At 40.3% G+C, this 26537-nt stretch overlaps 1 protein-coding gene across 1 annotated transcript in view; it reads left to right on the top strand.

The window, feature by feature from the left end:
* DNAH8 (dynein axonemal heavy chain 8) overlaps window positions 1–26537 on the top strand; it is a 291803-nt gene that overhangs the window by 254745 nt on the left and 10521 nt on the right. Inside the window, exons 87-90 of the mRNA XM_057698986.1 lie at window positions 3913–4073; window positions 19843–19999; window positions 21745–21897; window positions 21981–22170. Coding sequence (XP_057554969.1) covers window positions 3913–4073; window positions 19843–19999; window positions 21745–21897; window positions 21981–22170 — 661 coding nt within the window. The remainder of the gene's footprint in view (window positions 1–3912; window positions 4074–19842; window positions 20000–21744; window positions 21898–21980; window positions 22171–26537) is intronic.

The following is a 26537-nucleotide window of genomic DNA, read 5'->3' as shown; positions in this document are numbered from 1 at the left end:
CAGTGCAGCACTTAGAAGAAATGATCTGTATGACATCATGCATAGATCTTAGGAACACAGTGTTGAGTGCAGAGCTTTAAAAAATCAAATGAGATCTGTAAGGTGATATGTGTATATTTCTAAAATAAATACACGAATTCAAGGATGTATATCAAGTATATTTAAATAGAAGCTCTCAAAGGGAAGGAGACTGGGAGTGGATATCAGTGCTGGAGAGGGAAAAACTAAAATAAAAAGGGTCTAGAGTCATGAGAATAATAGAATACAGGAGTATGATAAACTCACCTCTGTATCTGAGGTTCAAAAGAGGAAAAAATCCAGTAACCCCACTACTGGGCATATACCCAAAGAAAACCACAATCCCAAAAGAAACTTGTACCATAATGTTTATTGCAGCACTATTTACAATAGCCAGGACATGGAAGCAACCGAAATGCCCATCAACAAATGAATGGATACAGAAGATGTGGCATATATATACAATGGAATATTACTCAGCTATAAAAAGGGATGAGATGGAGCTATATGTCATGAGGTGGCTAGAACTACAATCTGTCATACATAGTGAAGTAAGTCAGAAAGAGAAGGACAAATATTGTATGCTAACTCACATATACGGAATCTAAAAATGGTACTGATGAACTCAGTGACAAGAACAAGGATGCAGATACAGAGAATGGACTGGAGAACTCGGGGTATGGGAGGGGGCGGGGGGTGAAGGGGAAACTGAGACGAAGCGAGAGAGTAGCACAGACATATATATACTACCAACTGTAAAATAGTCAGTGGGAAGTTGTTGTATAACAAAGGGAGTCCAACTCGAGGATGGAAGATGCCTTAGAGGACTGGGGCGGGGAGGGTGGGGGGCACTCGAGGTGGGGGAGTCAAGGAAGGGAGGGAATACGGGGATATGTGTATAAAAACAGATGATTGAACCTGGTGTACCCCCCCCCAAAAAAAAAAAAAAGATGTCTTAATAAGCATACCTTTGTGTTTGAATAATTATACAAAAGCACTAAAATTGGAGTTTTGGCAGGGGAGATTGTGAGAAGTGGTTAGATTCTGGATATATTGAACCGATACTACCAGCAGAATGCTGATGGGGAAGGAAGGCGGCGGGGCTGGGCAGGGGTGGGGGTGGAGGCCAAGGATCACTCCTAGTTTTGACCTAAGCAACTAGATGGAGAATGGGACCATTTACATAGAAGGGAAACAACTGCAGGGAAAAAGAGTTTTGTTGGCTGTAACCTTTGAGTTGCCTACTGGACATCCAAGTGCAGTTATCTAAGACTGTAAGCTCCATAGCAGCAGGCACTTTGCCTGTTTACATCACTGCCAAATTCCCAGCACCTGGAAAAGAATTTCTCACATAATAGGCGCTCAATAAATATATGTTGAATAAGAGAATGGATGAAGATAAACAAGGCAGTTGGATTTACAGGCGTGGAGCTCAGGAGAGAGCTCAGGGCTGGAGAAAAAGATTTGGAATTTGTCTCATATAGATGGCATTTAAAGTCAAGATATTAGGTGAGATCATCATCTAAGAAGAAAGATGAAGGAAAAAAAAGAGAAAGGGAAGAAAAAAAAAAGAAGCAGCTAGGGTTAAGGCCCTGAGTACTTCAATGTATTGAGAAAGAAGAAATGTCAACTGTGAGAGGTCAAGGAAGAGGAGGAAAGGGAATTGACCTTTCCTTAGTATTTGCCTGATAAGTTAAACAAAATTCTTAACCTACTTTAAAAAAAATACATGATAGCCCAATACAGAAAAACATAAACAGCTTAATAAATTTCTTCAAATAGACATAGAATGGGAATGACTAGGGAGGAAAAGGCCTGTCCTCTGCTGCCACTTTACCCTGACCATGTTATCCAGAGTTGCCTAAGTGAAAATCACTTCAGTCGTAAACCAGTGCCCTCAGATTGGATCCTCTGTCCCTATGACTTTCAGTTTGGGGCTTATCTTTGACCTCTTGTTTGTTTTCTCTGTTCTCAGCATCTTATGGCGTGTCTCCCTTAAAACGGATAATTGTAGAACCTTATTCATTGTCTTTGGAGGATGACTGCTTATTTTTGTAGGGTACCTCCTAGAGTCTCCCAGAGTAATTCCATGTTTTTCAAATTCTGTATTTTGATTATACCAACACCGTCCTCCAAATTTGATGAAACTCAACTACTTTTGTGTTTTTGAATCTAGTTGTTTGTGGATTTATACTTTATACTTTTGTACTTTATAAATAAAGTAGTGGAAAAACAAGAGGAAACATCATTTTGTTTTCATACACATATGTCACCTGGCAACACAGAAGTCGGTGTGGTCATTTGTTGTCTGTATGCTGAAGACCCTGTGGCCTTTACCACCACTGTCATCCACATCACTAAAAACCTCATCTTTCTAAATAATGACCATAATCACAACACTGTTTTCTTTAATGACTTTCAACTGCTTCCCATTTTTTAAGTTAAGCACTAGTCCTCACCCTGACATCCATAGTCGTCCATAATATGACCTCACTTCACTTCTCCTGTCCGATCTCTTACCACTACATTATATTTACCTTAGGGTAAATACAGTGACTTCATCATTTATGCAACCTGCCTCACATTGTTGCATCGGGTTTTTTTTTTTTTTGCATGTGTGGTGTCCTCAATCACAAGTTCCTCTGTCAAAATCCTATCCTTCAAGGCCAAAATCACCTCCTAGATAAAGCTTTACCTGACATCCATCTGCCTATTCTTTCTTCTTGGCTTTAAGCCTCCTTAGTACTTTGCTTATTTTTATTTCCTGTCTCTTACCTTAGCCCACTTTGTATTGTGGTTATTATGTAACTGGCTTATGTCTCTACTGGGTCACAAGCTTCTTGAAGGAAAGAACTGTGTGTGTCTCATCTTTGCACTCTGTTCCTGTTCTAAGCTCAATGCCTGTGGACAGGAGTTGGATAGAACTGTGATGCGTAAAAAAGGGAGAACCAGTACACAGGGTATTTCTGAGCAATTACTGCACCTAAAAAAAGCTGGAAGAAGAAGGATATGGAGAGAAGATACTAGAGAAAGTGTGACCAACCGAAGGAAGGCACAATCCCCATGTCTTTTCACATGGGGTCCTCTGAGTGATTCGGACATCCTGCCTGCATTTATGCTCCTCCCATCATCCCATTATTTACCTCCTTACTGGGAAAATCACTCTGTTAGAAACAGACGTCATTGCCTCAAATCAGGCCCACAAGCATTTAGCATTTTTTTTTTTCTATTCAGAATAAGTCTATTCACACCAAGTATATATTTGTTCTCTCGCTGTTACCTTACAGATAATCAGTGGAATGAGAAAAAGATGTCTTAAGGCGAACAATAAGATGGGTTGGATCTATTTGGTTCAGGGACATAACTTAATTAATGGAGGGAGCGCTCCAGCTCGGGGTGGGAGGGGAGACGTTTGTAAGAAGTTTTTCTGGCTGTACGCAGTGCTCAAGGCCACGCTGAGCACAAGCATAGCCCCCAGGCATGAGCCCTGTTTAGGGGAGAGGGGAGGCAGTGAAAATGCCCAGATACCCTCTGGTGTGTGTGGTTATTGCTTCTGCAATACGTTCCCACACCTCTTTAAAGTGAGCTCAAGGGTCGTCAGATTACTTCAGCAGAGGATGGGCTTGCAAGGCTAGCTCCCTCCTCCTCACCCTTAGAAAGTATCTTCTTTGGTGTTAAACAGAGACGAGGTTTCATTGTTTTTATGTTGTGGCCTCTCTCTTTTCTTAATCTATGTCTAATTATACTATCAGTGGTTTTGTAAAGGTACTTCCAAACCCTATATAAAAAATGATTAAAATGGAAATAAGGTGACCCTATCTCCTTGATAGTGGCAGTTTGGGGTTTTCATTTAGATGTTCATCAATTTTATTTCTCGTTTTTTCTCCCATATAGGTCTGGTTCAGTGAGAAGATGTTTGAACCATCGTTCTGTTTTTATACCGGTTATAAAATCCCTGTGTGCAAAACCTTGGACCAGTATTTTGAATACATCCAATCATTGCCATCCCTAGATAACCCCGAAGTCTTTGGGCTTCACCCTAATGCCGATATCACGTAAGTTCCTGGCATTTTTTAATTTGAAGGGATTGTTTGTAACCCAGCCTAGCAAAGGCTGTGCATTTCATTTTCCCCTCTTAATCTCTCTCCTTTCCCTTCTTTTTATTTTACTGTGAAAAACAGCGTCACTTCCTGTCTCCCAATTACAATTTTGTCATATCTTGGCCAGCTCACCTGTCACTAAATCCTGCTGCTCCAGAGTTTATGACAATGTTAAGCTCTAATTTATGCATTGATTACCTCTCCTCTGTTGTGTCACAAAACCAGTTGGTGTTATTGTTCTTGATGCCATTGGTCTGGTAGGACAGTAGCCTCCCAGTTCTTTGCCTTTTACCTCAAAAAAATCTATTACAAATAATGGTCCTAAACAGAATGTAAAAGGGCCAGTAGGATAGAGAGAGGTGGGGCAGGAGGACCTGTATTTCTGCTTGATCCTCTCTTTGATGTTTCCTCTTCCCTCACTTGCTCACCTGCATCCTTCTGTAAATAGCTGCCCCTGGAAGGCACGATGCAGTGAGCACAGGATACAGATGCAGAGCCCAGGAGGAAAGGCTCAGCATGATGTCCCTGCTCTGGTCACTGTGGTAAGAGGCAGTGAGGGAAGAGATGACATGCATCCGAGGCCTAGGCCCCTTCTTGGACCTGACCTTTGAATGAGATCTCACCCCTCATCTCTCCAGAGACCCCTACCTGAACACAAGACCACCCAGCTCCACAGGGAGGGCTCCAAGAAGCCCCAGCTGAGAATCTCTCTTGTTGCTCATGCCTTGGGTTCACTGACCAAAGACCACAAAGTTTATGTCCAGTGGAATGGCTGGTTTCAGGAAATGGGAGCAACCAAGACTCCTGTGGCAGATTCTAAGCTGTGACAACTGAGAAGAGTGTGTTGAGCCTCTCTCCTGGTCACTCCATGTCAAGGGCAAAAGCTGACAACAACCTACAGGTGACCTGCAAGGCCCAGTAATACCATCTGCCCCCCACCTCTTGGCCTGGTCTCCTTCTGCCCTCGCCCTTACTCTTGCCACTCAGCTCCAGCTTCCGCCAGCTTCCTGTTACTCAGACAGGCCAGATGGTGCCCACCACAGGACACCTGCACTTCCTGGAACATCCTTCCCCTAGATATCACTGTGGCTTGCCTTTTCACCTTTTCTAGTCTTTGCTTAAATGTCACCTTTTCCATGACGCCTTCCCTGGCTGTCTTATTTAAAAATTGCAAACCACCCCCCAAACCCCAACCTCAGACTCCATCCTGCTTGCCTGCTTTTATCCTATCGATTGTATCACCAGCTCTTTCCCTATTTATTTGCTATCGTCTATCTACATCATTAACAGAAGCTCCATTATGTCTGAAATGTGTCTTTTTCGCTACTGTATCTCCAGTGCTAAATAATGCCTGATGCTCAGGGAATATTTGTGGATGCATCAGCAATACTAAATTCTCCTAGGCTGTGGCCAACCTGGTAAATGGGGAGAGTCTGTAGAAAGATCTAATGGGTTCACGCGAGTGGGCAGAAAAATGCCCAATAAGTTTTAACACACTAGTAAATTAGCAATTGCAGTGGTTCGCATGTGAGGGCTCTAAACTTTAATTCCATCCTTGGCAAGAGCCTGAGGGGTCATGATAGCTGGTACCTAGAGAATCTGATCCTGACAGGTACTACAGGATCCTACCAAGGAGTATATGAAACAAGGTCGAAAGCATCTCTCCCTGACTTACAGGGATGGCGTTTCTGTGCCTGGGTTACTGTAGGCAGTTTTGGTCACCGGCTCTCAAGAGAGATAAACCAGAGCTAGAAAAAGTCCAGAGAAGGGCAACCAACTTGCAATCCAGATGGGAGGCAATGATAAAGGCAAACTCTTTTTTTCCGTTGACTTTTATCTTGAACTATTGTAAACCTTCAGAAGAGTTGAAAGTACAGGGAACACCCGTATACCCTTTACCCTGGTTCGCTGGTTGTCAGCATTTTGTTCCATTCGCTGTTTCTTGTTCTATATTTACATCTCTGTATATTTATACATCTATAGCTATTTGTGTGTGTGTGTGTGTGTGTGTGTGTGTGTGTGTGTGTGTGTGTTCTTATAGACCCTCTGAGCAGACAGAGCTAGGAAATACGTATTTTTTTTTTACATCATGAGCTCATACTGTAACTCCAGTACCAATTGTACACCTCAAGGCTCTTCCTTGTCTTCCCTCATTTCATAGTGTGACCTCCTTTCTCCCCCGGGGAGAAATCTGGTTCCTAGCAGCTTCAGGATGTTTACTCATTTGCTCCACATTACCCTGCTGTTACCGAACGTGGGGTCCAGCTGCTCACCGCTCAAAAGCCAGTAAAGAGGCAAGTCGGTGGAAAGGAAAGTTTGCTTTATTCTGGATGCTGGCAACCCGTAGGGAGGGCCGACTCCTGTCCAAAGGCCGACTCCCACCACTGACAATCAGTGGGCAAGAGCTTTTATAGACGGAGGGAGGGGGCTACATGCAAAAACAGCACAGTCAGCTCTGTTAGTCATCTTGAAACTGGCCATGCGGTTGTCTGACCAGCATCATCTTGATTGTTTTAGGTACACTTAATCTTCAGTTCCAGGGTCGGTTTGTTCCCATTTCCTTGAGGCTGATTCTCGGAATTGTGGCAGCTTATATCATGGCTACAGTCTGGTCACCATATAGTTAACTTCTTCCACCTGATGGGGGTTGCAGTAGCTATAAGACAGCTCACAGGCTGTTGCTCCAAATATTATCTACAGCCCTTGAGGAGGAACTAAAGGTCCTTGACTATGCTTACTGACTATTATTATTTAGTCTTTTGGGGCTGTTTTCCTTTGTTTCTGCATTTTCTCACTGCTCTGATTAAACTTATTCTTTGGCTAAAGTTTTTCCACAGACAAAAGACAGGCTGAGGACATGGGGGGCAAGGACCATAGGGTCCTGCTCCATTTCACCACCAATACCATGACCAACAACAAATGTACTAAGTGGAGGTCAAGATTTCTTTGCAGTTCTTTTTGTCCCTAGAATATATCCCACTGAGGGTGTACAGAGCACTATGTTTAAAAGTTACTCAGATTGTTTTTTTCTGTGAGGTTATGCTATCAGTTGATGTATAGGTACATTCATTTGTTTCTGTTTGTATTACATTTTAGATTTTTTTAAAAATTTGGTTGATTGCTTTAAATATGTGAACCGTGAACATGGCTCGAAAACCACAACTAGACAATAAGGTTCTTGGAGAAGCCTCACGCCGTCCCAACCCATTTCCCCTTCTTTTACAGGCAACCCAATGCATTAGCCTCCGGTTTATCTCCCCTATGTTTCTTTTTGCCCATACATAAGTACCACATATATTCTTATTATCCTTTCTCTCTGATACAAAATTTCCATACTATATGTATATATAATTTTGTGTCTCAATGTTTTCACTTAACAGTGTATCCTATAATCATCTATATGTGTATCGGTATCTTCCTCATTAAAGGCACACCTCAAAGATATCGCTGGCTCACCATAAAGTGAATATCACAATAAAGCGATCCACGTGATATTTTTAGTTTCCCAGTGCATATAAAAGTTATTTTTACACTATGCTGTAGGCTTATTAAGTGTGCCATATCATCATGTCTAAAAAAAGGTACATATCTTAATTTAGAACACTTCATTGCCAAAAAATGCTGACCACCATCTGAGCCTTCAGTGAGTCACAACAGTAACATCAAAGGTCACGGATCACAGATCACCATAACAAATATAATACTACTAATAAAGTTAAAAATAATGTGAGCATTATCAAAATGGGACACCGAGATATGAAATGAGCAAATGCTATTGGAAAAAATGGTGCCAATAGACTTGATTGACACAGCGCTGCCATAAACGTTCAATTGGTAAAAATTTTAGTATCTTTGAAGTGCAATAAAACCAAAGCACAATGAAACAAGGTATGCCTGAATTTTTTTTGTTTTACAGCTGCATGCTCCTCCATTGTTCATGTGTATCATCGTTTACTCATCCTCTCTCCTGTGGATGGGCATGTAGGTTGGTTCCAATATTTTGCTATCTCCACTAATTCCTTGGCTAATAATCTCATGCTTGTGGTTTCTCATATTGTTGGAGATGTATTTTTCAGGGTAAATTGCTATGACTGGGATTGCAAGATCAAGGATTAATGAATATTTCCAATTTCCCTTACAGAGGGCTGTGCTGTTTTGCACTCGCACCAACAATGTGACACGGACAGTGTCACACAATCAACAATATGATTCACCGTCTCATCAACAGAGTGTTGGTGAAGCTTATTTTTCACCAATATAACAAGTGAGGAATGACAGCTCGGCATAGTTTTAACTTATTTCCTTTTATTTTAAGTGAAATTGAGCACATTTCCCTATACTTAAGGGCTGTTTGGACTAAGAGACCATCTTGGAGACCTTGTGAATAAACCCAGCTGTGCACTGATACCGGCAGAGATTAGGGATGATGATGGGGTGGAGAGAGTAGACGGAAGCTACAGGACCAGTCTCACAAAGGGACTGACAGGCTTTAGTGAGTATAGAGCAATGGCTGAGAATCTGCTGTGGTTTTCATCTATTTGTTGTTGCTGCCTGCTGGATAGAGAGGGAACAGTGAGCCTTCTTTGTCTTTTGGCAAGTCTCTCTTCACAGCTCTGTCCAAAGACTTACATGCCATCACTGGTAGGCATGCTACAGATGCCATAGGCTGTCTTTTCCCGAAGTAGTGTGTCAGGATCTTGTGCTCTCTCATCACACCCAGTGAGGTCAAGTAAAAAGTGCTGTACCTCTGCCTCAGACGGAGGATTACTTCAGCTAGAAATAACTAGCTGGCCTGTAAGAACTGTGACCCTCCTCTGATCTTTCTTCATTCTTAACTTCCCCCTTGGTCTGTCCTAGGGTCTTCCAAAGGGTCCCCCTCTTTCCAGGGACGTTGGCCCATTTCTGGTTCCTGCTCAGGTAGTAGGCTCTGTTCAGAAGCTCCACATTTGGTCATTTTCTTAGCCTCTGAGTGAGCTTTGTCCTAGGTTTGATTCTTCTTTCCTCTGGTCTCCCAAATATGTAATCCTAGCCTCCCTCTGCCTGGCAGTTGAGCCTGCCTTCTTGGAGGGCTGTGCTCCAACACCTCGCTGTTCCCCCACTGGCCACCAGGAGGCAGTAAGCAATAATGGATGAACATTCCCAGCGAAAACCTACCCCTGGTCTCCTCCCAACTATACCCTTCCCACTCCAGGGAGAAGTGACTCTCCAAATTCTGTGTGAAATGAAAGAAGTAAAGAATTCCCTGCTATTCTTTGCCTGGGAGCTGGGATGGTGGAGGAGTTGGGGACAGGCGTGCCTTTGAGGGGGAATTACAGAGTCCCATTTGGGGCGTTGAGTTGGGAAAGACAGTGGGATGTATCTGAGTGGGGAGAGAGTGTATCACGTGGACTGGAGTCCAGGTGAGAGGTTTGAGTGCATTTGTGCAGAGATAACACAAATGAAGCCAGAGAGGGGGTGACCTCTTTAAGATTCACTGGCTAAATCTGTGTGGATGTCCCCGGCTAGAGGAATCCTTATTGATTTTCCTGACTGTCCACCCCATTCAACAGCACTCCGGCTTCCAGACAGGCCCACCAGCTGTAACTGGGCTGTGGTGGAGAACCCCCTGTCCCTGCTGCTCAGAATCTGCACTCTGAATTTAGCATCCATAAATTTGAGAGAAGAGGGAGATTTGGGGAAGGGGGCCACAGGTCCTTATAGATCCTCACTTAAGAATGCAGCATCCCTAAAGTAAAGGGGGGAATCCAGCTGAATAAATGCTTTAAAATGAGTAAAATCTCTCCCAAGAGCTTAGATACCTTGGTGACAGGAACCATAAAAACGCATAGTTTATTCACATTTTATTATCTAGATTTATAAGGTACCAAGGACTCTGCACATTCAACTATCTCAATGTCAAAAGCAGTTATTTATTTTCACTTTTAGTCATTAGCAGTTATGCATATTTTTCTACCTTCTGAAATTTAGCAAGTGTCTTACTACAACTTTTATATTCATCTCTATGCAGGATGAATTTAATTGTATTCCTTTTAGTATTAGCTGACTTTTGAGCTTCAAATTTTTATCTAAAAATTTATGCTTACTGATATTTCATGTGTGAAGAGGTATATAAATCTAGGCTGGTTTGGATATGATAGTGTGCTAATATCTCATTAGATGCTTAATTGTTTATTTTATAGACTGTTCTGTTTTTTATTTTTCATTTTATTATTCATGACCCCAACTATCCCATCCAACAGAGATGACTTAGACATCTCCCCAAAACCACAAAACTGCAAGTCCAATATGAGCCACTTCCCAAATTTACTCCAAAGAGAGATTTCCTTCTGGAAGAAACTTGGGACCAAAACTCATGGAGTGTTACAGTTCCCATTCTTCATCTGAGAGCATTTATGGGGACTGTTCTCTTGAAAGCCCTTGGGCTTTGAGGCATATGGAGATATTCACCATTCTCCATTATGGCTAGCTAACTAGGCTTCTGCCTTTCCTAACTTTGCAAACAGAAAACCACCTTGTGGAAAAAAGAAATGTAAGCTGTACAGCCCTGGCATTCTGTGCCTAATAAAAATGTATGGCGGGGACACGATCTGGAGAGATTGTCCAGCTCTTACGCAAGATGGGTCAGCTTTTCAGGGCTTCGTCCCCCTGTCCATAGCTTGAGGACCGTTTTCAGATCACTTCATAAAAAAATAAAATCACCCACAGGAAAGTGATTTCTTACGTGAAATCTAGCAGCAGCATTTCCCTATCAGCACCCCCGCCCCAGAGCGCTGGTGAACATGATCAGTGCCAGCCAAAAGCAAGCGGGTCGTGTTGGCGCTGGTGTGCACCATTGGCAGCCAGCCACTGGTGCAGAGCGTGTTTCCAGAAAGGATTCAAGCTGGAGGTGAGCCAAGAGAGCTCCTGAGAATCCCAGAGATGGGGTCTTTCCCCTTTTTCATTTGTAGCTAGAACAGGTAGGAAGAATGATCTAGGATTTTCTTAGTATGAATGGAAATTTACTGTCCTTTTCCTCTCTTTAAACTTTAATAAAGATCTGTGTTTAGATATAGTCGTATTTAAATTATATCTACCTGATTTTTCTGTTTTGAGGAGTGTATGTATGTATGTGTGTGTGTATGTATATATATATATATATATATATATCCCTTTGTATGTGGAAAGGTGCCAGGAAATGGATAGTAATGATAATATACTATACTTTTACCATAAGAAGGAACAAATAATTAAATTTTCATACCCTTTAAATATTGGAGAATTGCTTTCCTTTATATCTGAGGTTTAATAAAATCCAAGCCAGTTGGCTTCAATTCAATAAAGAAATATTTATTGAGAACATACTCTCTAGCCAGCTTGGGGATACAAAGATCAGTAAGACACAGTCCCTGCCCTTGGAGCTCATTGTTTATTAGGGAAGCTAGATGAGTGACAAATAGTTATGTAATGCGATGTGGTAAACTCTAAAATCAGGAGGTATTTACCCTTTGCTATGAGAGCAAAGGTAAAGGAGCAATAAATTCCAATTTACGGACCAAAGTAAGCTAGTGAGACCGTCCACATCTGAGTTGTACCTTAAAGGATGTGCAGAAGTTCTCAGGCTAGAGAAGGGGTGGGGAGGAAGTGACTGCAGTATGGTGGGTGGAGGCGAGGCGGCAGCAAGAAGGACAGAGTGCAAGGGCAGAGGAGGATAATGAGCAGGAAGGATGTATATATATATTGAATCATCAAGTTGTACACCTGCAATATGTACAATTAAAAATAAACAAAACACTGAAGCTCAGTGAGAAAAAAAGACATAGATTAGGGCACCTACACAAAAAGACAATCCAAGGAAGGGTGTGAAGATGTAAAAGTGTATGATGTGTGTGGGGAACCGAGTCCAATGTGCCTAAAGCATGGTGGCGGAGGAGCTTGAAGAGAGGCATCACCTGACCTCAAGGCTGATGCAAATACAGGCACTGGCTTTTGGGTGTCATGTGAAAGAGTTTGGGGGCCGTTCTGAAGGCTGAATGAAGATGCTGGAATTTTCTAGATGGATGCTGGAAATGATTTGGAAGTAGGACTTGGAAACCAAGAAGCACTGGGGAATACGACATCAGGAGGAGGCTATCTCTGAATTTGTAGGTTGGGCAGATGGGTGAAGACATTAATATTGTTAAGGGAGAAACAGTTCAGGTGAAGGGAAAGAAAGAATTAAAACAATGAGTTGGGCTTGGGGTTTGTTTGACTTAGGAAACAAAGAGCCCTAGGAGTCAATGGAAATGTGGGCATGTGGAGTTCATGATAAAGTCAGAGATTTAATGTTGTATTTCATGACACTCAGTAAGATGTCAGTGACAGTGACATCTACATCTTGTCTAATACAGCAATTCACCCACGTAGTCTATCTTCACTGTATCTAAAGCTACAATGAGATCATGGAATATTATGAATCGCATAGAAATTTAGGTTTCTGAAAAAATGCATGTAATATCATGTGGATCCTTCACTTTTTACAACTTAATTTTGTTGTCCCATCAGCTATTTTCATAGGATTTCCCCCCCTTAGAGTTATTTGTATTTTTCTTACACTTTGTATGACTTTTTAAAACTGGGATGACACCATACTTCAAAATTCAGGAATGGGTTGCAAAGTGCCTTTGGTGCCATTTTACCAGAATGTTTTGCTCTCTATTCATATGTTCAATTGTGTGTGTGGTTGACATGTTCATTTTTCAACTTTTAAAACAAATGTCTTTGGGGATATAAAACCCCAACATCTGAATAAAGGTTACTCACCAAAATTTAAAAATTTAAGTTATATGTAAAATTACACAAAATCAATTTTCAGTCGTTTTTTTTTTAAGCTCTTTTTTGGAATATAATTGCTTTACACTGTTGTGCCTGTTTCTGCTGTACAACAAAGTGAATCAGCTGTATTTATACATATATCCCCACATCCCCTCCCTCCTGAGACTCCTTCCCAGCCACCCTGTCCCAGCCCTCTAAGTCATCACCCATCATCGAGTTGATCTCCCTGTGCTATGCAACAGCTTCCCACTAGCTATCTATTTTACATTTGGTAGTGTATATATGTCAGCGCTACTCTCTCACTTCATCCCAGCTTCCCTTCACCACCACCCCCCCCCATGTCCTCAAGTCTCTTCTCTACATCTGCATCTTTATTCTTGCCCTGTCACTGGGTTCATCAGTACCATTTTTTTTAGATTCCATATATGTGAGTTAGCATACGGTATTTGTTTTTCTCTTTCTGGCTTACTTCACTCTCTATGACAGTCTCTAGGTCCATCCACCTCACTACAAATAACTCAATTTCATTCCTTTTTATGGCTGAGTAATATTCCATTCTATATATGTGCCACATCTTCTTTATCCATTCCTCTGTTGATAGGCATTTAGGTTGCTTCCATGTCCTGGCTATTGTAAATAGTGCTGTAATGAACATTGTGGTACATGTTTCTTTTTGGATTATGGTTTTCTCATGGTATATGCCCAGGAGTGGAATTGCTGGGTCATATGGTAGTTCTATTTTTAGTTTTTTGAGGCACCTCCATACTGTTTTCCATAGTGGCTGTATCACTTTACATTTCCACCAACAGTGCAGGAGGGTTCCCTTTTCTCCACACCCTCTCCAGCATTTATTGTTTCTAGATTTCAATTTTCGTTTGTTAAAAATCACCTTTTGCTTTATTGCCCTTATTGTGTAATTCATATGTTTAAAGGTCATGGGGAGTTAATAGCCCAACTCTGGTTGGGTTACAGACATTTACTGGTCTGACATAGGACCCTCATAATCACCATATCTGACTCAAAATCCAGCAGGTAAATCCTGCTGGCAGTTGCTGTTACCTTAGCTAGGACTTTTGGAAAGGATGAGGTTGTTTGGACATGCAGGTTTGAGTCCTGATGCCAATCAGTCAATAAAAATGATTTTGCCTGCCAATCAGTCAGTACAAATGCTGAAGACAGAAGCATTTCCTCCATTCTTCCACTGGTTTCCTAAATAAATTAAAGGCCAGCTGAATATAATTCCCTTTTTTTCACAAAAATGCAATTTTTTCATAAACAAAGAAGCCTGGGTAATTTTAGCTGTAACTCACTAAGATTCTGCCTGTTAGGAGGGTGATTTGCGCAAAAGCTTGTTTAATTCACACCTAGAGATGAAGAGAGAGAAAGGTGTAATACTCTCATTCCATATGCTGTAAGAAAAGGCAGAATGGGGGCCTTTTTGTGGGTCATAAATGTTACTAGGAATTTGTAAGATGTGTTTCAAGGAACCTAAAACATTTCTCACTGATTCATCTCTGTTGAGTTCTTGACACTTGTGGTGGGCTTTGCGTCTGGGGGCTTTTTTTTTTTTTTCCTTGTTTTCAAAATGAAAATGGTTTTAATGCTCTTTATTATAAAAATCATACTTTTTCATTGAGAAAAATTAATAATACAGAAAATAGAAAGAAAAATTAATAATCACAGCCAAAACACATCATACCAAAATCCCACAATCAAAATACTCTTCTAGATTTTTTTCTATGACTATACGTACAATATTATCAACAAAAAATTAGATCATACCATATGATTTTGCACCATGCTATTTCTCTGAATAATCTCAATTCAATAACTCCACCTTATCAATTAATAAGGGCTACATTACCATTTTTACTGGATGTATAGATTTTTATAGAGCTTGTTCATGATTTATTATTATAAATACTGTTATGGACAGTCTTGTACATACATCTTTGTATATTTGATTATTTTTTAAACTGATTTATTAAATGTTGAATACAAGAGCATTTATAACATATAAAATACAAAGAATAAATATAAAACCTTGCCTTTTTTGAACCGCTGTTTCTGTGTTTTGTTTCTTCTTCTTCCTTTTTGACCTGTTGCTGAAAATGAATTTTTCTCATTGTATTTTCCCCCTTGGCTAGTTTGGAAGTTATGTACTATGTTTCTGTTATTTTACTAGTTCCACTAGAAATTTTAACATCCACTTTTAATTAAACCCAAAATGAACATCTTTACCCTCTTCTCAAAACTCTTAGGCAACTTTAACTACATTACACCTCTCCTGGCATTTCAGGGTTTTAATTTTATCTTGTTTCCTTTTTAACCCCACAATGAGACATATAATTATTGTTTTATCCCATAATGTTTACCCATACGTTGATCCATTCTTTTCTACACCTCAAATCTTCCACCAGAATAATTATCCACCTTTCTGAAGTATACACTTTAGCATTTCCTTCACTGAGGGCCTGTTGATTGTAAACGCTTTTGTTCTTATCTGAAAATGCCTTATTTTGCCCTCCTTTTTTCAAAAACAGCTTTACTGAGGTATACTTTGCCTATCATAAATTCATTTTTATTAAGCATACAGTTCTCTAATTTCAGAATATTTCTGTTACCCCCAAAGAATTCCTGAGCCCATTTGTAATCAACTCACACTCCCATCCCCAGCCTCAGGCCAACACTAATCTATTTTCTGTTTCTATAGATTTGCCTTTTCTGGACATTTCCTATACCTTGAGTCATATACTATGTGGTCTTTTGTGTATGGATTCTATAACTTAGCATAATGTTTTTGAAGTTCATCCATATTGCAGCATGTGTCAGTATTTCATTGCTTTTGATTATTGGATAATATTCCAATATATGAATATAACATATTTTGTTTATCCATTCACCAGTTAATGGATACTTGGGTAGTTTCCACTTTGGGGCTACTATGAATAATGCTATTAGAACATTCACAGACAAGTCTCTGTGTGGACATGTCTTTTCATTTCTCTTGAATAGATAACTAGGAATGTAATTATTGGGTCATATGGTTAATCTATCCCTAACATTTTAGGAAAGTGCTAAATTGTTTTCCAAAGAGCCTGCACCATTTTACAGCACCCTCCAGCAATGTAGGAGGGCTTAGGTTTCTCCACATCCTTGTCAACACTTGTTATTATCTGGTTTTTTTATTATAACCGTTCTTGTAAATGTGAAGTGGTATCTCATAGTGGTTTTAGTTTGCATTTTCCTAGTAAATAATAAGGTTGAGCATCTTTTCATATACAATTGGCCATAAGTATAGCTACCTTATTTGGTGAAATGTCTATTCAAATCTTTAGCCTTGCCCTAATTCATGAAAGATAATTTTGTTTGGTATACAATTCTAGATTTACAGTTATCTCATCCTAGCACACAAAATATGCTATTCTGTTTTCTTCTGGCTTTCATTGCTGCTGTTGAGGAGTTGGTTGTCTGTATAATTGTCATTTTCTTCTAGATAATTTGTTTTTCTCTTTGACTGTTTTTAAGATACTGTCTTTGTTTTTGATGTTCAACAGTTTCATGGTGATATGTCTACATATGGATTTCTATTTACTTATTTGTTTGTTTTTCCTATTTAGTATGCATTGTTTCCTGAACTTGAGGATTCAAATCTTTCATCAGTTTTCAGTCATTATTTTTTTCAGTTATTACCTCTTTTTTGTTCTCCCTCTTCTAACTTTCTGAAATGTTTTTGAGATGTATGTTAGAGCTTACCACTTTAGACTACATGACTCTTAACCTCTTCTTTATATTTCCCATTTATTTTCTCCCCTGCAGCATTCTAGATAGTGTCTTCAGATCTATTTTCCAGTTTTCTAATGACTTCTTTGGCTATGTCTAATCTGCTGTTTAAGCCATCATTAACTGCTACTAGGTAGACACCTCCCCAAAGATGTCCACATCCTAATCCTCAGATATGTTATCTTATATGACAGATAGGACTTTACAGATGTTATTAAGGTTAAGGACCTTGAGATGGGGATGTTATCCTAAGTTATCCAAGTGGGCCCAATTTAACCACACGAGCTCTTAGTGGAAGGAGGGGAGATGAAATGGTACAAGGAGGAAAGATTCAAAGAGAGGGACTTAACCTGCTATTGCTGGCTTTTAAAATGTAGAAAGGGGGACTTCCCTGGTGGTTCTGTGGTTAAGACTCCATGCTTCCAATGCAGGGAGTGCAGGTTCTATCCCTAGTAGGGGAGCTAAGATCTCACTTGCTGCTTGGTGCAGCCATAAAAAATAATAACTAAATTAATTAATTAATTAATTAAATGTGAGAAGGGGCCCATGAACCAAGGAATGCAGATGGACCCTAGAAGCTAGGAAGGGTCCTCACCTGACAGCCAGCAAGGAATTGGGTACCGTTGTCCTACAACTGCAAGAAAGTGAATTCTGTCAACGACTCAGATGAGCAAGGAATTGGATCTTTCCCAACAGCTTGCAGACAGGAACCCAACTTGTTCACCTTGATTTTAGCCCAGTGAGACCTGTATCAGACTTATTAACTACAAAACTGTGAAATAATACATTTATGTTGTTTTAAGCCACTTGTTTTGTGGTAATTCGTTACAGCAGCAATAAAAAAAAACTAATGCAGGTTTTAATTTTTAATTTTTAAAACTTTCATAAGTTCTAGTTGGCTCTTTTTCAGATATGCTATTCATATTTATAGTTTCCTGTTTGATACTTGTATTTCCAATCACCTTTTTATTCTTCAATATAGTAAAAACATAATGTGTATCCGAAAATTCACTATGTGAAGTCTTTGCAGGTCTGGTTCTGCTTCCTTTTGTTTAGTTGGCTCTTGCTCACAGTGCCTGTTTCTCCATGAGTTTTTTAACTTCTGACTGTGAGCTCATGTTTATTGGAAATCAACTGTTGTATTCTTTGAGACTTGGGTCAAAGGTATATTGTTTTAGGAAATATTTATGTTCACTTCCGCCAGGTGCCGCCTGAGACTTCCTGGGACCACCTTAAAATAAATTTCTGGTATGAGGTTTTTCAAATCACACAAGTAACATGAATGAATGTTAATTAATATCACAAATTAAGAATTCTTAGGAAAGTTTTTTTTTTTTTTCCCACCAAGCTAGGTAGAACAATTTACCTACCATCCCCTTCTGACAGGGGGATTATTTCTAGTTGACCCTTATACTGAGTGATTAGCCCTGTGAAGTCCCAGATTAATGTAGGAGTTTCCTTTTAGATTTTCTTCCTTGGGCACAGGGCTTACTTCTTCTCTCACTGCACCATCCCAATAGACACTTAAGAACCCCAGGGCTTCGTTGATGCCCCCAAGGTAAAATCTGGCTTCTTTTTCTGGGTTCCAGCTTTCATTCTATATTTTGTTTGACCCTGAGGATTTCTTAGTTTCTTGCACATTCAGTAATGTTTTTCATATCTTATCGAGCATTTTTAGCTATTTTCAGGAGAATTGTTCAGGGTAACAATTGCACTGTACTGTCAAAAATTAAAATGTCTGATTTTCTCTTTAGGATGAATTATTAGATGTAGAATTGCTAGATAAAAGGTATGCACATTAAATTTTTTATACATATAGCCATATTACAAAGGTATATTTTATGTCCAAGGAAATGAAATAGAAAAACAAACCACTAAATGTAAATGTGGTTTATATCTGGACAAGAGACAAAATTTATAAACAAAACAAAACAGTAACTCAAAACAGTTTAATTGTGAGATGTTTATAGATGGTAAATTAGGAGTTCAAGAAAGACAGAAAAATTTAAATCTGGTCATGCTGCACCCCTGCTTGGGAAGTCTTCTCTGGTTGCCTAAGGCAGCCCACGTGACCCTGCATGGTCTGGCCCTGGCCTCATCTCCATCCTCATCTCTTCCTCTAGGTCACTGGCTCCAGCCTCTCTGGCCTTGTCTCTATTAACTCAAATGCAGTGAAGTCCTTCTCACCTCCAGGCTTTACCTCTTATCTGAACGTCCTCTCTTGCCTCCCACTTCCACTCTATTTTGCCTGGCTGACCTGCTTATTCATCAGATCTCAGCTTACATATGACATTTTAAGAGAGAACTTCCTCGATCATCTAGAGTAAATTGCCACACACACACACACACATACCCCATATCTGTGTGTTCAGACTGCTGGTCAACCCAGCAACTTTGGGACAAAAGCTAAGTTTGTACACCTCAGAGCATCTGGTCAATTCAAAAAAAGAGCTAGAGAGTGAGAATGAGAGAGAGACAGACTATACTATTTTAAAGCATCCCATTCTTCTTTTCCATAGCACTTATTACAACGGTATTATAGAGAAAGGGACATCCTAACACCTAGCTCAGTGCCTGGTGCGTTGTAAATCTTTACTGAATATATGAATTTTAAAGATTGGTAGCTGCATTTAGGCAAGTGGTGCCAATAGAACACTTTGGAAATCATAAAGCAAGTGGGGAAGTAAGCAAACAAAACAGAAAAGACCAAGGAAATTTTAATAATTTATAATTCAGTGAACAAATATGAGAAGTGCTCTTGAAGCTAACAAATTGTCACATAGTGGCAGATTCTTAGGACCAGTCCATGAGCAGGGGAAAATAAAAGAAGGCAGGCTCCTTGTCCAGCGTGAGGTTAGCTACAAGCAAGATTGGCTAGCACTGCTTTGGATTATTAAGGACATTTGTGGAATCTCTTTCCCTGAAGATGGAGAGGTTTCATTTCAGTGTTGTTCTTGATGTCCTAATAGAACGAAGTAGAGTGGATCTCTAGTTTTTTCATTCCTGTAGGTTGATGGTAAAGTTTTCCTTTTCCCCCCTTTTTTTTGGCTGGATTTGATTTAAGTTATTCATAATTTCATTTTGTATTGATAATTATCTCTGAAGGTACATTTCCGTGTTATATTCTGAACAGTTCAGTTCTTTTTGTCAGGTATCAGAGTAACACTGCTTCTGCTGTTCTTGAAACAATTACCAACATTCAACCCAAAGAGAGTGGAGGCGGCATGGGAGAGACCCGGGAAGCCATAGTTTACAGGTTATCTGAAGATATGCTGAGCAAGCTGCCTCCTGATTACATTCCACACGAGGTAAGATACCCTTTCCCCCTGGCACACAGGGCTGTCTTTGGGTTCCACAAGGCTGAGCACCATCCTGGGACAGTATGTTTCAGTCCCTTCCTCTCTCTGCTCAATCCTTCTTTTTTACCTTTTGATCTTCTCTTTATCACCCTTGCTCGAGCATCTTGCAAAATTACAATCCACACTTTTCTTTTCTACTCCACTTTCTCTCTCAATTGCCTTTCCTGTACCCTTTTCCCATCTTTAGCTTCCTCTGTCTTTGAGTCTCCACATATCTTAACCCTCTGGGCTGGGAATCTCTCCCCAACTCTCTTACCCAAGCCTGCTTTGTCCATTATTTAAATTTAGCCCTTTTTTTCAGTCTTTTGCCCTCCATACTTTTCATTCTTTCAGTCCTTTCAGCCAGGTAATAGTAAGGCAGGCCATTCACATGAATTCACTCCCCGGTTTAGATGGCAATAATTTTCTACCTCTTGAACCTCCCAGATGTTTGCTTGTTAATTAACCTGAAGGTTGGTGTGGCAAACTGGGTTAGGGGCTTCCACTGGCATGTTTGACTGGGATTTTTAGATCATTTGCTCTACCTGTGCAGGTAGTCCCATCCAGGTGTTCAGTTTTACATCACTGCTTCCCTCTCATCCCTCACACACTAGAAGTGGTCCAGCTGCAGTTAAACAGAGGTGTCTGTTGCCAAGTAGGAAACATCAGCACCATGCCAGAAAACCCGTTCTGTAAAACGAGGAGGATGGCCCAGATAAGCCTGAAGCCCATGTTCCATGACTCAAGAGGAGGCAGTGGGCATCTCTAGCAGAGAATGCTGCAGTTTACTGGCTTTCTGGTGATTCTGTAGACTGGTACCTCACTCCAAATTTTTTCCCACTCCATGTATCTATCCTTACCCCTCCTATTCTGGCATATCTTCAGTTGTGGCCGGTAGAAAGTTCAGATCTCTTTATGAGTTCTTGCCAGTATTCGTAGTCAATCTTTTCTTGGGCATATGTCCCTGAATTGAAGTGTGTGTGTATATATATATGTGTATATGTGTGTGTGTGTGTGTATATATATATATATAGGCTTATTTCTCAATAACTGTTATATTTTATTGTTCCCACAACCAGATGCTTTTATATTGATCTCTTCAAAATGGCCAATAAATTATACACCAGAAGGAACAAATGACAGGTGCTTAATGGCCCTCCCACGAAGTCAAATATTTTCATTGATTAGATTAGGAAAGGCTCTCTTTGGTCGCCCTAGCCAGGGCAACAATGATCTTAGGAAACTGCAGCCAATCATATTTATTGGCAACTGTTCTGTAAAGATTTTGGCTGTATTAACTTTCTGTGACATTTCTAATAACGATTCTGCAAGTGCTATGGAAAAAAGTATTCCAAACTGTGCTCTTATAAAGGTTAGATTGCAAAAGAATATTTAACCGACACAGTACTTAATCATTTGAAGGGGGAAAAAAAGTACAATTTTATTTCAGGTTTTCAAAGTACATTTCCAATTATCAACTAAGTACAATCAGTTAGAAATAAAAATCATTTTAGTTGAACAGTAGTTTTTGAAGCCCAGAAAATGGGGAATTTAATGGCAGATTTGGTTCTGCAAGAAATATTTTACAGTTCATTTGGGCTTGTAGAGATACATCCAGGGGAAGAAAAAGAACAGAGAAAGGAGAGGTCATTAGAAAAGAAGTGGCAGATGAATTTTTTTAAATCTCCGTTATTGTATTGTATGCTTTGTGTTAGGTGAAAGCTCGTTTGATGAAGATGGGACATCTTAATTCAATGAACATATTTCTTAGACAAGAAATTGACAGAATGCAAAAAGTCATCTCAATACTTCACAGTAGCCTGAGTGATCTAAAATTGGCCATTGAAGGAACGATCATTATGAGTGAGGTGAGCTGTTATTATCCCAATAGCTGTTTCCCTCTTTTGTTGATTTTTCTTATTCTCAGATTTTAACTTTATCTTTTTTCCAGAACTTGAGAGATGCTCTGGATAACATGTATGATGCTCGTATACCTCAGATCTGGAAAAGAGTGTCCTGGGATTCATCCACACTGGGCTTCTGGTTTACTGAATTGTTGGAAAGAAATGCTCAGTTTTCCACCTGGATATTTGAAGGGAGGCCCAATGTGTTTTGGATGACTGGTTTCTTTAACCCCCAAGGTAGGTGCTCATAAGAGAGTAGGCAAACTTGGAAGTTGTGGATAGCTGTATATTAGCACTGTGCAATAAATGTGTATCACACAAAACAATATAGAGGCACAGCTTGCCGCTTGCTGGACCTATGCTTTCAGAGTTGAAGACCAACAGATGATCCCGCTATATTTGTTTTACAAATTCAATCTGAAATTCTTTCTACCATATTGCTTCCACAATATGGGGGCAAAACTCCATTTTTTTTCCTCACCCACTTCCGCAAGCAAGTCTGTGGTTAGGACAATGTGAAATAGTGAAAAAATTTTGTCCAAAACCTGTTTTTAAATGTTTATGATAATGACAAAAGTGAAGCACCAAAATATGCCAAAAAATGTTCCTAGAGTTCAGAAAATTAGACTGATTTAAAAATCGTCATGTGGCAAAAGTTTTATTCAGTGAACTTCCCGAGTCTATCCCTGCTCAGCTATTTTTTTCTCTCCTGAAAAAGTGCTTTGTGATCCCACTGCATATATTCCTTCATTTCATTCTAGAAATATTTACTGAATAAGTTTCTGACTAGATCTCATAGAGTTCATAAAATTTCAGAAACACAACAATTTTTTTGTCTTATTACAATGTGATAGTTTTGTCAAGTAATCCTTGGCCAGAAAGAAGAAAGGCTGGGTTCCTTACGGTTCACCACCTTATAGCTCCATTAGTACAAGCTTTCATTACTTACAGATTTAGGGTGTCTTACTGTTACTCACGGCAGTATGGTTGAATCTCATAAAACAATATTAAGTGAAGGAAGTCAAACAGAACACATTGTAATGTATATATGCGGTATACATTGTAATGTATGTATATATGATTCCATTTACACAAGGAATCAAAACAGGCAAAATAGATCTTAAAAGTCAGAATAATGGTAACCCTTGTGGGAGAGGGCAGTGATTGCAAAAGAGCACAAGGGGGCTTCTGGGGGTGTGGGAATGTTCTGCTTCTTGATCTGGATCTTGGTTACAGGGCTGTATTCCCTTGGTGAAAATTCATCAAGCTGTATACATATGATTTGCGCACTTTTCTTTGCATAAATAATACTTCAATAAATAGTAGACATTAATTCATCCTCTGTGTACATACCTTCACTCACTTCATGCATTTTCAAATGCCTTAATATTTTCTAAATTTAAAGCACTAACCATGGTGGTTTTTATGAACTTAACAAATTATACATGGTGTATTATTATGTCAATAGACTTCAGATTTGTGAAGGGCAACCCCCAGATTTCACTTATCTATTTTTCTCCCAGAATTTCCATTGAGATTTGGGAGGAAAATTTTTTATTATGGTTCTCAGATTTTGTGTGTCTACTTATGAGTCTTTCCTCTTTACCAACCCTCAATTTGAGTAAGTTGTCACCAGGTAATTCCTGGCTCGAGAGCCTGAAGAAATAGCATTTAACTTAATTAGGATTGTTCAACCACCTTTCGTTTGCCAGCCCCTCTGCTAGGTGCTTTCAATAGAGAGAAATCTGAGACCCGATTCCTGCCCTAAAGGAGCCCATAATCTGGTTGGTAGGACAGAAACATTAGCAACTTTAACGTAATGTGATAAACGCTCCACCTGAGTGAGGACAAAGTGCCACACTGGCACAGAGGACACAGAAATCATTTCTGCCGAGGTTAGGCTTGAGAAGAGCTTCACACAGGAAGCAGTGAGCAGAGTTTGCAGAGGCAGGGACTGGAGACAAGAGCAGCCCAGGCAGAGGCCTGAACATAGACAAGACATGTCCAGGGAAGGAAGACCAGGAGCAGGGGTGCTGGGGAATGAGGCTGGGGTGTGAAGTCTTTTGGGGGAGTTTGGGCTGCATCATAAAGGCAACAGGAAGTCACCAAAGATCTTAACTCCAGGTAGAGGTAGAGTGTAGACTGAAAGAAGGACATCCACAGCAATGAGACTTTACCGGGTCCAAGGGAGAGAGTCTGAGACCTTAAGCAGGTGCAGGGGAAGAGGCAGATTTGGTGGAGGGACTAAATGGGGATCTTTGAGAGAGCGAGGAGTGGCAATGACTGAGGCTGAAGACCAGGTACAAGACAGGGAGCAGAGCGTTGGTAGAGGAGCTGGCTGGGAGGAAAGGCAGGGAGCCCTGGATTTGTCAGCTTGTGTTAATGGGACAGCCAGGTGGGGAGATGTGTTGGCAGACTTGGGGTAAGGCAGAGGGATAAGGATCAGTGATTTAAAAAAAAAGTGAGATCATTAGGTGTATTTTTGATATTTAGAAGCCAAGGGAGTGGGGTTGGTTCTTCCCTGGCTTTCCATAGAAACAGATGTCGTATATCATAACACACAATCTCTTTGGGTGATTGCTTTTTTCCATTAGAAATGTGACTTTCGATAGCAAAATATTAATATGAACTAATCTTTGTTACTATTTGTTAAGAAATATTACAAACCAGAGCAACATTTAAAGAATATAAATACAAATCAGTTTTCTTATTTATCTTTACTTGTTAATAAAACTAATCCTTTCTTTTTTCTTCATTTCTGTTTTTAAGTGAACTTTGACTCTTTCTCTCATGGCTCTCCATATCTCGGAAAGTCTTGGACTTATTCAAGCATCCTACCTTGAGCATCCAGACACACACCCTTATCCGTGATTGCATTCTGTTTGTAGCACAGAAGAGTGGAAGTCAACTTTCCCTGCATACTACTCACTTCTCTGCTCCCTTTCCCTTCTCTTGACATGAGAGACAAATCCTTTCTGTTCCATATCACCTGGCTGAATCTGGAAAACATAGAGACTATAACAACCCCATGCATGTTCACAGGCAGTGTGTAAGCAGATAAAGTCCTCTCTAGTCAGAAGCCTCTCTGGTCACTGTTTGACACCAGCGATTGATTTCTCATCATGATGTGTCTCCTGGGTGTTGTATCTTCTAACCCAGTTCCCTTCTATTGAATAATTTTTTTGGTGCAAAACATTTAAGAAAATTATTTAATTAAAAAAAACCATGTTTAAGTAGAACACAATGCAGTTTGGAAAGAGGCCATAGTTTCAACACAAATATGTATAGTCAAAATCACCTAGACTATAAAACATTTGAAAATGTTTTCTTCATCTATGACCATTTGTTTTGTGTTCTTATAATGTTATGTGGCATCCAATACTGTCTGATGTGTATTTTCCGTCATGCTTCTGGTGAGTGCCCCTCAGGCCTACGTGACTTTGAGGCCCACCCGCTGCAGGGACACGTGACAGGCCTGTGTCTGAGCTCACACTATTTGTAGCACTGCTCCGTCACCTTAGTGGTCTGATATTTTGTCATATCGAAGAGGCTGAGTCAGCCAGCCACCCTGGAACTAATCTGGCGGGTTCAGCCCCCTTCACAATCATTTCTGTGGCAATTGATGAGCTCAACCAGGTGGCAGCTAGATTTGATTATTTTTAAAACTAATTAATAATTAATTTTTTATTTATTGACTGCTTTGGGTCTTCATTGCTGTGCGTGTGCGCAGGCTTTCGGTAGTTGTAGAGAGTGAGGGCTACTCTTCATTGCGGTGCATGGGCTCCTTATTGTGGTGGCTTCTCTTGTTGCAGAGCACAGTAGGTGCGCGGGCTTCAGTAGTTGTGGCTCACGGGCTCTAGAGTGCAGGCTCGGTAGTCATGGTGCACGGGCTTAGTTGCTCCGCGGCATGTGGGATCTCCCTGGACCAGGACTCGAACCGTTGTCTCCTGCACTGGCAGGCGGACTCTCAACCACTGCATCACCAGGGAAGTCCCTAGATTTGATTATTAAAGTGGTCAAGCTCTCTGTACCCATGACCCTATAACGTTTGTTCAATAGCACAGCTTTGGGCTGTGCATGAATTTGCTTCACAACAGATTACTCAGACCCAGGAGAATCTTTGTGCTCCACTGGGGCTTCCCAGAAGTCACTGGCACACACATTCACATATGCTTTAAGACTGTGCTTCTCAGAGAATTTATTTGGTCCCTTGTTCCCACAGGTGTAGCTTTCCAGAGCATCATGGAAATTATGTACACATAATTTAGATTCTTATTTGTGTGTGTCTGTGTCATAGGTAGAGATGTGTTTAAACTCAAAGATTATGAGTGGTCATGAGCTTGACTTCAAGCCAGGGGATTGCCTGCCTTCCAGAACCTCTTAATTGATAACGTCGCTTTGCCATTCGATGTTCAGCATGACTCCCAGGTGCTGCTAATGAAAGGGAGGCAGAGGCTGGACGTGCTCTCGAGGTCCCACATCTCAATGTTAGATTCAACTGTGCAGTATCATTATTTTCCAAACGTTTAACTCAGTCTGGAGCTTGATGCCATTTGGATGCCAGACTGCGCTCGTTTTTCTGTTTGTTCCTCAGCGTCTTGACA

Source organism: Hippopotamus amphibius, chromosome 11 (assembly GCF_030028045.1).
Source record: "Hippopotamus amphibius kiboko isolate mHipAmp2 chromosome 11, mHipAmp2.hap2, whole genome shotgun sequence".
Taxonomy (NCBI): Eukaryota; Metazoa; Chordata; class Mammalia; order Artiodactyla; family Hippopotamidae; genus Hippopotamus; species Hippopotamus amphibius.
The sequence above is the reverse complement of the archived record's forward strand: the minus strand, read 5'-3'. Positions and strand labels throughout refer to the sequence as shown.